Source organism: Hippocampus bargibanti, linkage group LG07 (genome assembly GCF_051943395.1).
Source record: "Hippocampus bargibanti isolate YZ-2025 linkage group LG07, ASM5194339v1, whole genome shotgun sequence".
Classification (NCBI taxonomy): domain Eukaryota; kingdom Metazoa; phylum Chordata; class Actinopteri; order Syngnathiformes; family Syngnathidae; genus Hippocampus; species Hippocampus bargibanti.
This window is the reverse complement of record NC_142740.1, coordinates 17944505-17955955: the sequence shown is the minus strand read 5'-3', so window position 1 is coordinate 17955955 and position 11451 is coordinate 17944505. Positions and strand designations below refer to the sequence as shown.

At 41.2% G+C, this 11451-nt stretch overlaps 1 protein-coding gene across 1 annotated transcript; it reads left to right on the top strand.

Annotated features, from left to right (window-relative positions):
* Positions 1-5658: 5658 nt before the first annotated feature.
* dmrta2 (DMRT like family A2) lies at positions 5659-8841 on the top strand. The gene is made up of 2 exons (XM_089000639.1): positions 5659-6164; positions 7167-8841. The coding sequence occupies exons 1-2, from the start codon at positions 5696-5698 to the stop codon at positions 8096-8098; spliced, it is 1401 nt and encodes a 466-aa protein (XP_088856765.1). The 5' UTR covers positions 5659-5695; the 3' UTR covers positions 8099-8841.
* Positions 8842-11451: the final 2610 nt, after the last annotated feature.

Below are 11451 nucleotides of genomic sequence, written 5' to 3'. Positions count from 1 at the left end.
TGACTCCCTATTGAGTTCTTCGTATGATGCACTTTCTTATGATTCAGCCTTTTTTCCAGGAATAATTTTCCTATATGGCTTTTAACGACCTTCAAATGTCTACAGCACCACTCGTCTTTTTCGGTGTATGGTTTATCAGGCGCACAGGTATGTCTCACTTTTAGTCAGCCAATGTCATAAAAAAATCTAAATTTCATGTATGCTTCTCTACTCGTGCCCACTTCAACCCCTATGAATTAAGTTTTTGAAACAATCGCTCCACCATTTTTGGATTTCTTGGTCTTGGCACCTTGTCTTCCCCATCGTATTTATACATTGTCGAGTAAAAAGCGTAGTGTCTAAACACAAACACCTTCCTCTTCCTTTCACAACTTTGTTGCTGTGAAATGTAAATTTCTCCACTGCAAGACTAATAAACGCTAATCCAAATCCTACACAAAAACCGTTCGCAAATATCAGGTGAACATTCTATGCGACCTTTTGCGGCCTTGAACGAACCATGACAAAAAAGGTGGCCGTGTGCAAACACCTGGTCACTATCCACTCAGTGAAATTGGAGATAAAATGCATCACGTGAAGGTAATTATAATAATTATTATAATGATAAGTGTAATAATTGCAGACGAGCGCATCATTACATTAGTTGATATTAATTGTGATTATAATTTTGATTATAATTTTATGACATTAAGATAAATTCTACTTTTTTACGATCATGCTCAGCGTTCAGAACGTGTATCTCCTCTATTCTCTATCAAAGAAAAAAAGTGTCGTTAAGTCAAAAGAAATACCTTGACTTTCCTGATATAAGGTACAACTAAAAATTCAAGAGGGATCTTCTTTAGATCCCCTCCTCTATATTTTTGTTTTGGTCTCTGTGACATTCACTATTGTCCCTGATGGTTCTATGACGTCAAATTTCGGTTGAGAGCAGAAGACGGAATAATTTTCTGAATTATTTCACAGGCGCAGTATTAACCACAACACTATCTTTAGACCAGTCAGGGCACGTAAACAATATTATAATACATTGATTTCTTGAATTTCTACTCAAGCGAATGACTTGATATTGTCAGCCATATAAAAACGTTCTGTCGTAAAAAAAAAATCAGTCCAATGTGTGTCCATTTTTGGGGGGGACTTGGGGGCTTTACTCATGAGTTGATAACTCTTAAATAAAAATAATAGATGCTTATTAAAATGATGTTCGTGTTTTTTCAGGCATTTTATGATTAGCAAAATTTCGTTCACAACGTAGTTGTTCACAACAAACGCTTATTTTATTTGCGACTGAGCGGCATTTGCTTAAAAACGTACATTCCCCCTTCCCCTTTCTTCCCCGTTACAAAACGAGTTTTGTATATTATTGACAGCAAAAACAAATGTGACTTTTGACTACATTTCAATTTATACGTACATATATGAAGCCAAAATATAAAAAGGAAAAGTCGATTTTATAAAGACAAATATCTGTACATTTGTCCTCGACTACTTTGGCCACTTAAAGTAACAACACGGAAGTACGCTTCTTATCTCATTAAGTTCTCCTCTCACGCCCCGCTTCCGGCTGATGGCCATGACGTGGCAGGGGGAAGCCAACATGCCGGTAGGGGTGCCGGCAGGAGGCCCGGCTGGCGTCCTCGCGAGAGGCCGCGGCCGCTCCTCTGCGGTGCGAGGCAGCGGAAACATGCTGCTACATATGTCGGGTCAAGCATGGTCCTTTTGTTGTTCCCTTAAAACATTGTGAAAAAAAACTTCTCATCTGGAGCCTCGCTCAATGCAGTCAAAGCCCCCGCGCGCTTTGGTGGTTGCGTGGGCCTAATGAAGCGCTTCAAAGACGATTCCTGGTGCACGGTCACTTTTAATGCGCCGGGGGGCATTTTTAATTGGCTCGCTGGAAGAATAGACGGCGTAATCCTAATATCATTGTCGTTTTTTCAAAAGAGTTTTTTAGATACTCATCAAAAGATTGGGCGTCTTGTACCGCCGCGTGATGAGTTTCGTCGATGGTGTGGAATGACGCACCCAAAGTCACTTCATCAGGTACACTTTCACCATCAACGGCGGTGTTGAAAAACCGATATTGATTATTTATTTTGCATTGGAAAATGGTGGATTTGCAAGTAATTGCAAAATAACTGATCACCTTATTTTTCGGTGTTGAGGAACTTTGTTGAAGTGAGTTGAACAGATATCCATGGAAAAGGAACAAGAAAATAAATTGTAAGGCTTGGAAACGTATACGGGGGTCCACGGTGCCAACTATGGATATCTTCACAATGTTGTATCTTGCACACAATTGGACCAATTTTAATGTAATCCAATAAAGTATTGGAAACTGCCCCACAAAATAGTGATGCGTCGGCAGTCAATAAACAATAGTCATTTTCAGCAGGTGATTTATATATATATATATATATATATATATATATATATATATATATATATATATATATATATATATATATATATATATATATATATATATATATATATATATATATATATATATATATATATATTGAGTAGTAAAATAAACAAAATGTCTGACTTTTTAAAGCAAAATGACTCAAGAGCAAGGTTTGGTTGGATAATGTCTGAACCCTATAAGAAACCGAATCAAACAAAACTAAAAATTGTCATGAGCCATAACACGATCATTTATAAGTTCTAAAATACTGCCAATACAGTACGCCCATGATCTGCAATGAACCAAAAACAGGAAAAAAACACTTGATTTGCAGTTGACAGTGGATAAAATTGGCAACAGTGGGCATCATTAAGTCTGTGAAGGCCACGGAATGTGTCTGAGAGTTTTGAAAGGTGTTTATAAAAGAAATGTATTATCATTATTATTAATACATTTGGCTCCTCCTGATTTGCTAAACGAATAAAACGTGCAGGTGTACTTAATATAATGACTCTCCTCAAACACATACTCGCGGTCTCATTGCCACGCAGACAGTTCCATTCGTGAAGTTGCGATGGCACCACAAAGCCCGAAGTGAGGGAGAAAAGTACACGCGGCTTGTTTTCTTTTCCGATGATTTCGCTTCAAGTCTTCTCCTTTCCGTCGAGCGGCGGCGATCTGGGCACATAATTACTTTGAATGTCAAAAAGATGTCGTTTTAATATCATCTCGATTAGCCTGTTGGCTGGCTAATTAAGGTGCAGATGAGGAAACAGATGGCATTTGCTTACAGTGATTCACCGAGTAAACAAAGAGGAGAGGCAGGCAGGGATGGTGGGACGGAAGATGGGAGGGAGCAAAGCGAGGCCGTTTTCTTTTTCTTCTACACCCCCTCTCGCACTGTTGTTCACTTATAGTCCTCAACGCGAGCTTCTTATGCAGGCTACGTGCGTGCATGAGGGAGTGAACAGGTGAGGGAGCAGGTGTTTGTGTGCTACCCTTCTAGAGCTGTGTGTGTGTGTGTGTGTGTGTGTGTGTGTGTGTGTGTGTGTGTGTGTGTGTGTGTGTGTGTGTGTGTGTGTGTGTGTGTGTGTAAGTGTGCGTGTGCGTGTGCGTGTGTGTGTGTGTGTGTGTGTGTGTGTGTGTGTGTGTGTGTGTGTGTGTGTGTGTGTGTGTGTGTGTGTGTGTGTGTGTGTGTGTGTACGTGTGTGTATGTTGCGTGTGTTTGTGCGTGCGTGTGAGTGTCACCGCCCACACTTGATCATATCGTGAGACAATTGATGAACAGGCAACGACTGCATCGCCTCATTGCTGCACTCACGGCAATATGAAGTGTATTTTACATTTCTTTCCTTGGCTGGAAGATTTGTCTTTATTTTGAAAAAAGTCCGATGAAAAAAATTAAGTTCCAAATTTCCAATGTATTCAGATAATTATTTTTATATTTTACTTCATGCCAGACGGACTCCAAGAAAACATACATATCGGAGTAAAGTTTCGTTTTATTTGTGCTAGTGGGTTTAAATAGCGTGAACAATCTATGCATGATAATTTTAGAAAAATCATCCTAATTATTATTACAACCCAATGATAAATATGAACAATGAAAATGTTTCATTTGTTCTCTGAACGAATAATAATCAATATATTTAAAAACAAACTGGACACATGCATTGTAAATAGCACATCCACCTTATACAGTTACATATATCAAATATGCTTTTTATACTGTATTATTATACTTTGCACTGTGTACTGTTCTTTTCATGAAACTTTAATTGCAGTTTTGTGCATTTCAGTCTCCTGACATTTGTGCATAAAATACCTTGGATTGGATTGGATTGGATATGCCTTTATTAGTCTCACAGTGGAGAAATTTACACCTCACAGCAGCAAAGTGATGAAAGGAATGAAAGTAGAAAAACAAAACACATGAGCTGCTGGAAAGGCAGCCACTCGCGGCGCCGTCTTGAAGTCAAAATAACAAAAAAAAAACTAAATAATATGACAGCATAGAGACAATATGACAAAACAAAGACACAGAGAGACATTCATTCTTCAGGACTTGCAGTACCCTCTTTGTGATGACATGAAGCAGTACCTTGTTTTATCTTTTGACCCCGTCCCCAGCCCCTTTCAATTTTGCTGCTGTTGATTGCAAATTTCCTCATTGTGGGACTATTAAAGGCTATTGTATAAATACAACAGACTTCCATCGACAATATAGATTTTTGTGAAAGGAATAATCAATACCTTATGGAAATGTATATTTAAATCGAGATTTATTTTTACTCAGACGTTTACATTATTATAACAATTATAAAATTATGGGACACGATTACCCATAGGTGTGCTAAATCTAGAATATTGAGTCCAAACAAATGTCATGAATAAGAACACAGCACAAATAACAATAACACAGCACAAATAACAATAACATTACAACAAGTACAGTCGGGATTTACTCAATTTTAATAATTCACAATTTAAAATACGTATGTTAAAAAATACAAATGACTCAAAAATACAAGAATTGATTCGAAGGAAACGTTTTAAGAAACAAATTGTATTTATTGTAGTCCGATATTTTATGCTAAATGAATGATTCACAACCACAAACATGTTTTTAAAATGCAAACCAATATTTTATAGCATATTAGCACGGAATATATGAATCAAATGTTAGTCGATTGACTAAAAAAGGATGCGACTTACCTCCTGATGGATAACCAAAGCGTCACTATATTTAATTATGGCACCTATAATTATCGAGCACACGTGAGTATCAATAAAAGTGACATACGTAATAATGTCGTTTTTAGGAAACACGCCGCATCCAAGTTGAGCTTCATATTAACACTTGATATCTCGGAGTGGGTGACGGCGGCGGTTGAGAAGGGGGCGAGGTTAAAAAAATAAAACGTAGAAGAAGACGAAGAAAAAGACGAAGAACTCAGGTAGACACAGTTGGAAAAAAATGGCGGCCAATCAAAGCGCCGCCTCGCTTTTTGGCCAATGACAGCCGCCACATTGTTGTCAAATGGCTCTCATGAAAACCTGAGCGCGACAATAGTGAGGGGAGAGAGCGCCCTGTCGCCACGGACGCTCTGAGGAGGAAGTTAGTGTTGCACGCGCGCACGAAAGCAAGCACGCACACACGCGCTCGCGAGCTCGTCACGGAGCTCCTCAATTCGAGGGGTGGAGCGGGGGTGGGGGTGGGGGATCAGAACGTTTACCACTCGGTCGACGTGCTAGAAAGCGGGTCGTTTATTCGTTCAGCCAAACATGGATCTCAGAGCGGAGATGCAGCCCGCCGTCTCGTCGTCGGCCTCGGCCGCCCAGTTGCACCCGGGAGCGGTGGCGGCGGTCGCCTCCATCCCGGTGTCCATGGCCGGTAACCTGTTGCGCGGGCCGCCGCTGCTGCTGCGCGCTGCCGACAAGTACCCGCGTACGCCCAAGTGCGCGCGGTGCCGCAACCACGGCGTGGTATCGGCGCTCAAGGGCCACAAGCGCTATTGCCGCTGGAAGGATTGCATGTGCGCCAAGTGCACGCTGATCGCCGAGAGGCAGCGTGTCATGGCGGCGCAGGTGGCGCTGCGTCGGCAGCAGGCGCAAGAGGAGAACGAAGCTCGGGAACTTCAATTGCTCTACGGTACCGCCGAGGGTCTCGCCCTGGCCGCCGCCAACGGCATCATCCCGCCCAGGCCGGGCTACGAGGTCTTCGCCTCGGTGGGCAGCGAGACCAGTAACTCCGGTGAGGCTTCACGACCCGTTGATTGTTTGCTTCGTGCACTTTTGCGGCGTGAGTTACCTCATGAGCTCAATGAACTTTACTTTACGGTCCAAAAACAAGGAAGACGCCTTCGCGTAGGATAAAAGTAATTATGCAATCCGAATTGCACAAACCCTTAAAACCGACAAGTTATAAATAACAATATAAGAAAGAAAACAAAACAAAATGATTATTTATAAAATACAATTTTAAGGGTGCATTACACACGCATACTTTCTACGTATACACACAAATTATCGAAAAATTACCATAGACGCAATTGTTATTCCCTATGCAAATATGCACATTGTGAACCCAACGACATAACTGACATTATGCCATATTTAAAGGATCCATTGATCTGTGGGCTGGCTGACTGCGAATCTGCTCATCAAGCAAAAATTAAAAAATACCACATAAAATAAGAAATAAAATCTGCCTTTACAGAGATGCCAATGGTCACCCTCTTGATCGAACCTCATGTCAAAAGTATTGAACATGTTTTGTGTATTGTGACCATCCTGGGAGCTGTTCTTGATATTTTGGTGACCTTACAATGATTTTTTTTTCAAAAAAGCAATCTTAAACATAAATCATCTTATACAAGTCATATTTTCTCCCCATAAGCACAACTGCACTGATGCCTTCCGCATTCAATTGTTCAATTCAGACCTTTCAGGTTGATAAATTGAATGAAAAACGATCATTATTCTCACTCTAAAACTTGGAGAACAGACTTTTCATTTTCAATGTGTATTCAGATTATATCGATCAGGGCAACATGCTGTATGATGATGATGAGAGATTTTAATGGCATAAAAATGAAATGATTGCGATAAAAGATGCTGGCTTCACTGTAACATTTAATACAAGATATACACGACATGGCTTAGAATTGAAAGTATTGTGATGTGCATGTTTTTGAAGTATTCTGCTTCGAAAAGTTACTTACCACTGAGAGTATTTCACTTTTTTGGTCAATAGATTCGAGCGTGCAAAAGTTCGACTTGTTCCCAAAGGGCCAAGCGTCGGGCCCCTCCACCCCGCAGCAGGGCGGCGGCAAGCAGACGCCGGCGGAGAGCACCTCCGCCCCGGGTCTTTCGTCCCCGGACGCGCGGCACGGTGGAGGCGGAGCTTCGGGCTCCGAGAACGGAGACAGCGAGTCGTTCCTCCACTCGCCGGTGGCAAACCCTTCGAAAGACGGCAGCGCGACCCCGTGTAGGTCCGTCAGCTCCATTGGCTCCGACTCCGGTTCCGAGACCGACAAGGACGAGCGGGAGGCGTCCCCGTCCCCATCGCCGTCCTCCGCGACTTCCAGACACACGCACGCCCTCGACATCCTCAGCCGGGTGTTCCCCAGCCACAAGCGAAGCGTGCTGGAGCTCGTCCTGCAGGGTTGCGGCAAGGACGTGGTGCAGGCCATCGAGCAGATCCTCAACAACCCGGCCCAGGGAGGGCAGCACAAGTCCGGCTCGGCGGAGCCCTGGAGCGGCGGCGACAGGATGATGCAAAGCTCGCAGCCGCCTCCTTCCACCTCGTCGTCGTCGTCGTCGTCTTCCTCGGCTCCGGCTCCAGCTCGACCAATGCTGCCCGGCGCCATGACGCTCAGCAACCGTTCTGCGTTCTCGCCGTTGCAGCCCAACGCCCCCCACTTCGGAGCCGAGCCAGGCGCCTACTCGCTGGGAACGCACCTGGGACTCAACCCGCTGCGGCTGGCCTACTCGGCGCACAGCCGCGGTCTGGCCTTCATGACGCCCTACTCCACCACCGGCCTTATGCCCACCCTGGGCTTCAGACCCCCGATGGACTATGCCTTCAACGACCTGATCCGGGACAGGACCATGTTGCACAAGGAGCAGGGCTACGCCGGAGGCCTGTACGGGCCTCTGCTCAACAACACGCCAGACAAACAGTGACAACAGGCCGACTGAACGCACCCGCACTCAAGTCGTTTGAGCGTTTATTCCACGGGGGTTCTCTCATTTTTTTTAAACACAAAGCACTAAACTTCGAAAAAGTTACTTACGTAAAGCACTAAACTGTAAAAAAAAAGTATTATTTGGAGGGGGGGGTCACCCATTAATTCATAACTCTTAAATACAAATGACTGATACGTATTTATGAAAATGATGTTCATGTATCACAAAGCAAGCATGCGAGTCTGTGTACTCCAAATCAATTTACTGAGTTTTTGCGTACACATCTTTCAGGAATAATACGAGTAAGAATTGGTTTTTTTTTTCTTTGTTGAAAATGTAGGAAAGCCAATTTTCACACAAACCAAACAAAATATTTTGTTTTACTGCCAAATATTTTTTTATCAGTTTGTTGCCTTGAAAATTTATGTTCCAGCTACTTTTATTTGATTAAAATAAACAGGAAAAAAGTTAAAGGCGAACACGCTGAACAATGTTGCATGTTGAAGTAAGGCCATTTAAATAAATGTTTTCATTTGTACCATCGTGAAAATTGGCTTTCTCGTATTTCATAGGAAAGACAACCCTTGTCCCTTTTGTGGAAACGCGAGAGACCAGCTTGCTTTGTTGCACTGACATTCGTGCTATAAATGTGTCATTTATATTTAAAAGTTTTACAACTTTTTTTTTGTTTTGGGTTAACAAATACTCAATTTAACGACGCAAAGAATGGTTAAAATCCGATGAAATGCAAACGTGGTATACTTCAAAGTTAAATACAACCGAACGGTACTTGTCAAAAGTACGTAGTTGTTTTTTTAATCTGCTGTCCTATTATCCTCGTACCAGTAGAGGGAGTTCTGGTACCGCATTGCCAGTCAGTCGCCTGGGCTCCACAGTTTATTTCGTAGTTTTTAATTCGTCACTTGTAAGACATTTCAGTGCACGAAGAGAACGACAGTCACTTTTGTTCCTGCTACTACCTGAACCTTCTAACCTGTACAAAATTAGTACACAACTACTTGTGGGTTAGAAATATACACTAGCGGGAAATCTGTGCACTGCTGGTGTTACTGGTGAAGTACTAGAGGCTAACTACTATAGAATTGTATGTATTTGCATGCAATCTTCAGTTAGTTTGACTTTAAACGTAGTTCTACTTGTATGACAATTTTTCAGAATCAGAATCAGAATCAGAATCAGAATCATCTTTATTGCCAAGTATGTAGAACACACAAGGAATTTGTGGATTTTGCTTTTACAACGACTTTTTTCCCTTTTATTAGGGGTGTGGAGGGCAGAATTGACTCAATATCAAAATTTTAGGTGGTTGCAGGAAATAAAATCACGTGGCTCCTGATACATTATTTTCAATAAATAAAACGGAGGAAATTCACCCCAATCATGCATGCAGTATCCGTACAATGAACGCATTTTGGCTGTATGTCAAGGACATCGAACGAGATAGCTCATCGAAAAGGATGAAAACGATCGTCAAATATCACGACATCAAGCATCAAGTAGTTTAACTGCGAAGCTGTTTTTGCATTTTAGTGAGTTAAAAGTGGAACTTTTTGTGACAAAAAGAATAGCGACTACATCTCAAGGTTAGCGAATAAACGCTCAAACGTCTTGCACACACACACACACACACACACACACACACACACACGCACACGCACACGCACACGCACACGCACACGCACACAAGCACACGCACACACACACACACACACACACACACACACACACACACACACACACACACACACACACACACACACACACACACACACACGCGCACACACGACCACGCACACATGCACACACAAACATTCCATTGTATTTGTGGCCAAAAGTTTGAATGTTGGATAAAAAAGTGTCGTGTTTTGGCTGTATGCGACTGTATATACACCAGTTTTGTCGTCATAAAACGAATAAAAATATTGACTTTATATTGGATTACCAAGGGGATTTTGGGTATGAAAAAGAGGGGCAACGGCGACATTGATTTTATTCTTAATCTCCAATTTTCACAATTCTGGAGGAATATCAGGTGAAATGAAAAAGAGCAAATTATTATTGAATCATATATTCAATCGTTTTTCTAATAGCGGCTGGTGAATTAACGAACCGTTTTCCAATTTAAATCGAGGATTTCAGAGCAACATTAAATTATTCCAACTGACGCATATTAACCTTTTTAAGATGTTCCGAGTTGTAAAGGTTAAACTAATTGATGTCATGTAAAAAACAATAATATTAAAAAATGTTATATCCCGTCTTATGCGTAATTATTATCGTTTCACGCTCGTTTTTGTATCTCCTTTCCTTTCAACTTCCTGTTGTATACTGTAGAGCATTTAGAATGAGGATACGCGATGACTTGACTTTTTTTGTGACTTTAAAGTGCTAAATCAAGTATGTTACTATTCAAATGTGCTGTCAAGTTGTATGACCATACTGGCAAGAATAAATGTTATTTTAAAAGAAATGTTAAAAACACTCGTGTTGTCATGATGATGATAATGAGGAATTTATTTCGATGGTTTACACAAGGAAAAAAAGAGTAAAAACAGCATTTTCATTTGTGAAAAGTCTACGCCACAAAGCAGAAATATACTTCGAATACAACAACGCAGCTCAATAAATAAAAATGTAGAAATTGCAAGTACACAGACAAACCTGAAATGACAAATGCACGTCAAATTTAATGAAGCATTGTATCCATTTCCAATGTTTCATTAGAAAGAGAACTACTTCAGTAATCTTTTATTTCGATTGTAAAAATATATATTTCTGTACACGTTTCGAAGTCATTAAACCACTTCTTGCATTTGACGTTTAAATGGTAGCTGAACCACGTTGATATGATTTAATTATCGTTTTTATGCTGATTCGTATTTTCAAGAAAACAATTACAATTTGCTACGATTAACAATCCTTTGAGCATTAAAATATATAGAGTAAAAAGGTGACAAAGCATGAATCCTGCAACTTGGTTTCATAAATAGGGAATTTAATTCGGTCAATGAAGTATTAACATTGAACTATGAATGACTGTGAAACCTAAGGGGAAAACATAAAAGAAGTAAAAAGCATTGTGGCGTTAAAAATACGAGCAATTTATCTTGCAAATAATACATTGTGTATAAAAACGTGAAGGGAAATATAACTTGCTGTTACCTCAAGAGAGAGAGGGAGAGCTTCTCTCACTGGCACCATTTGAAACCGGTGTCGAAGTTATGCAAAGAAGAATGGCGCCATCGGCTGGGCACTGACTGCTATCACGGTCCATTAATTTGAAAAGTCTTCCCCTGGTGGACAGAGTGTGGCAACGAGAAAACGTTATA

Coding starts and splice junctions, on each gene's coding strand:
- dmrta2 (XM_089000639.1), top strand. CDS start 5,696: ATGGATCTCAGAGCGGAGATGCAGCCCGCCGTCTCGTCGTCGGCCTCG. Junction 6,165..7,166: donor CAGCGAGACCAGTAACTCCG/GTGAGGCTTCAC, acceptor TTTGGTCAATAG/ATTCGAGCGTGCAAAAGTTC.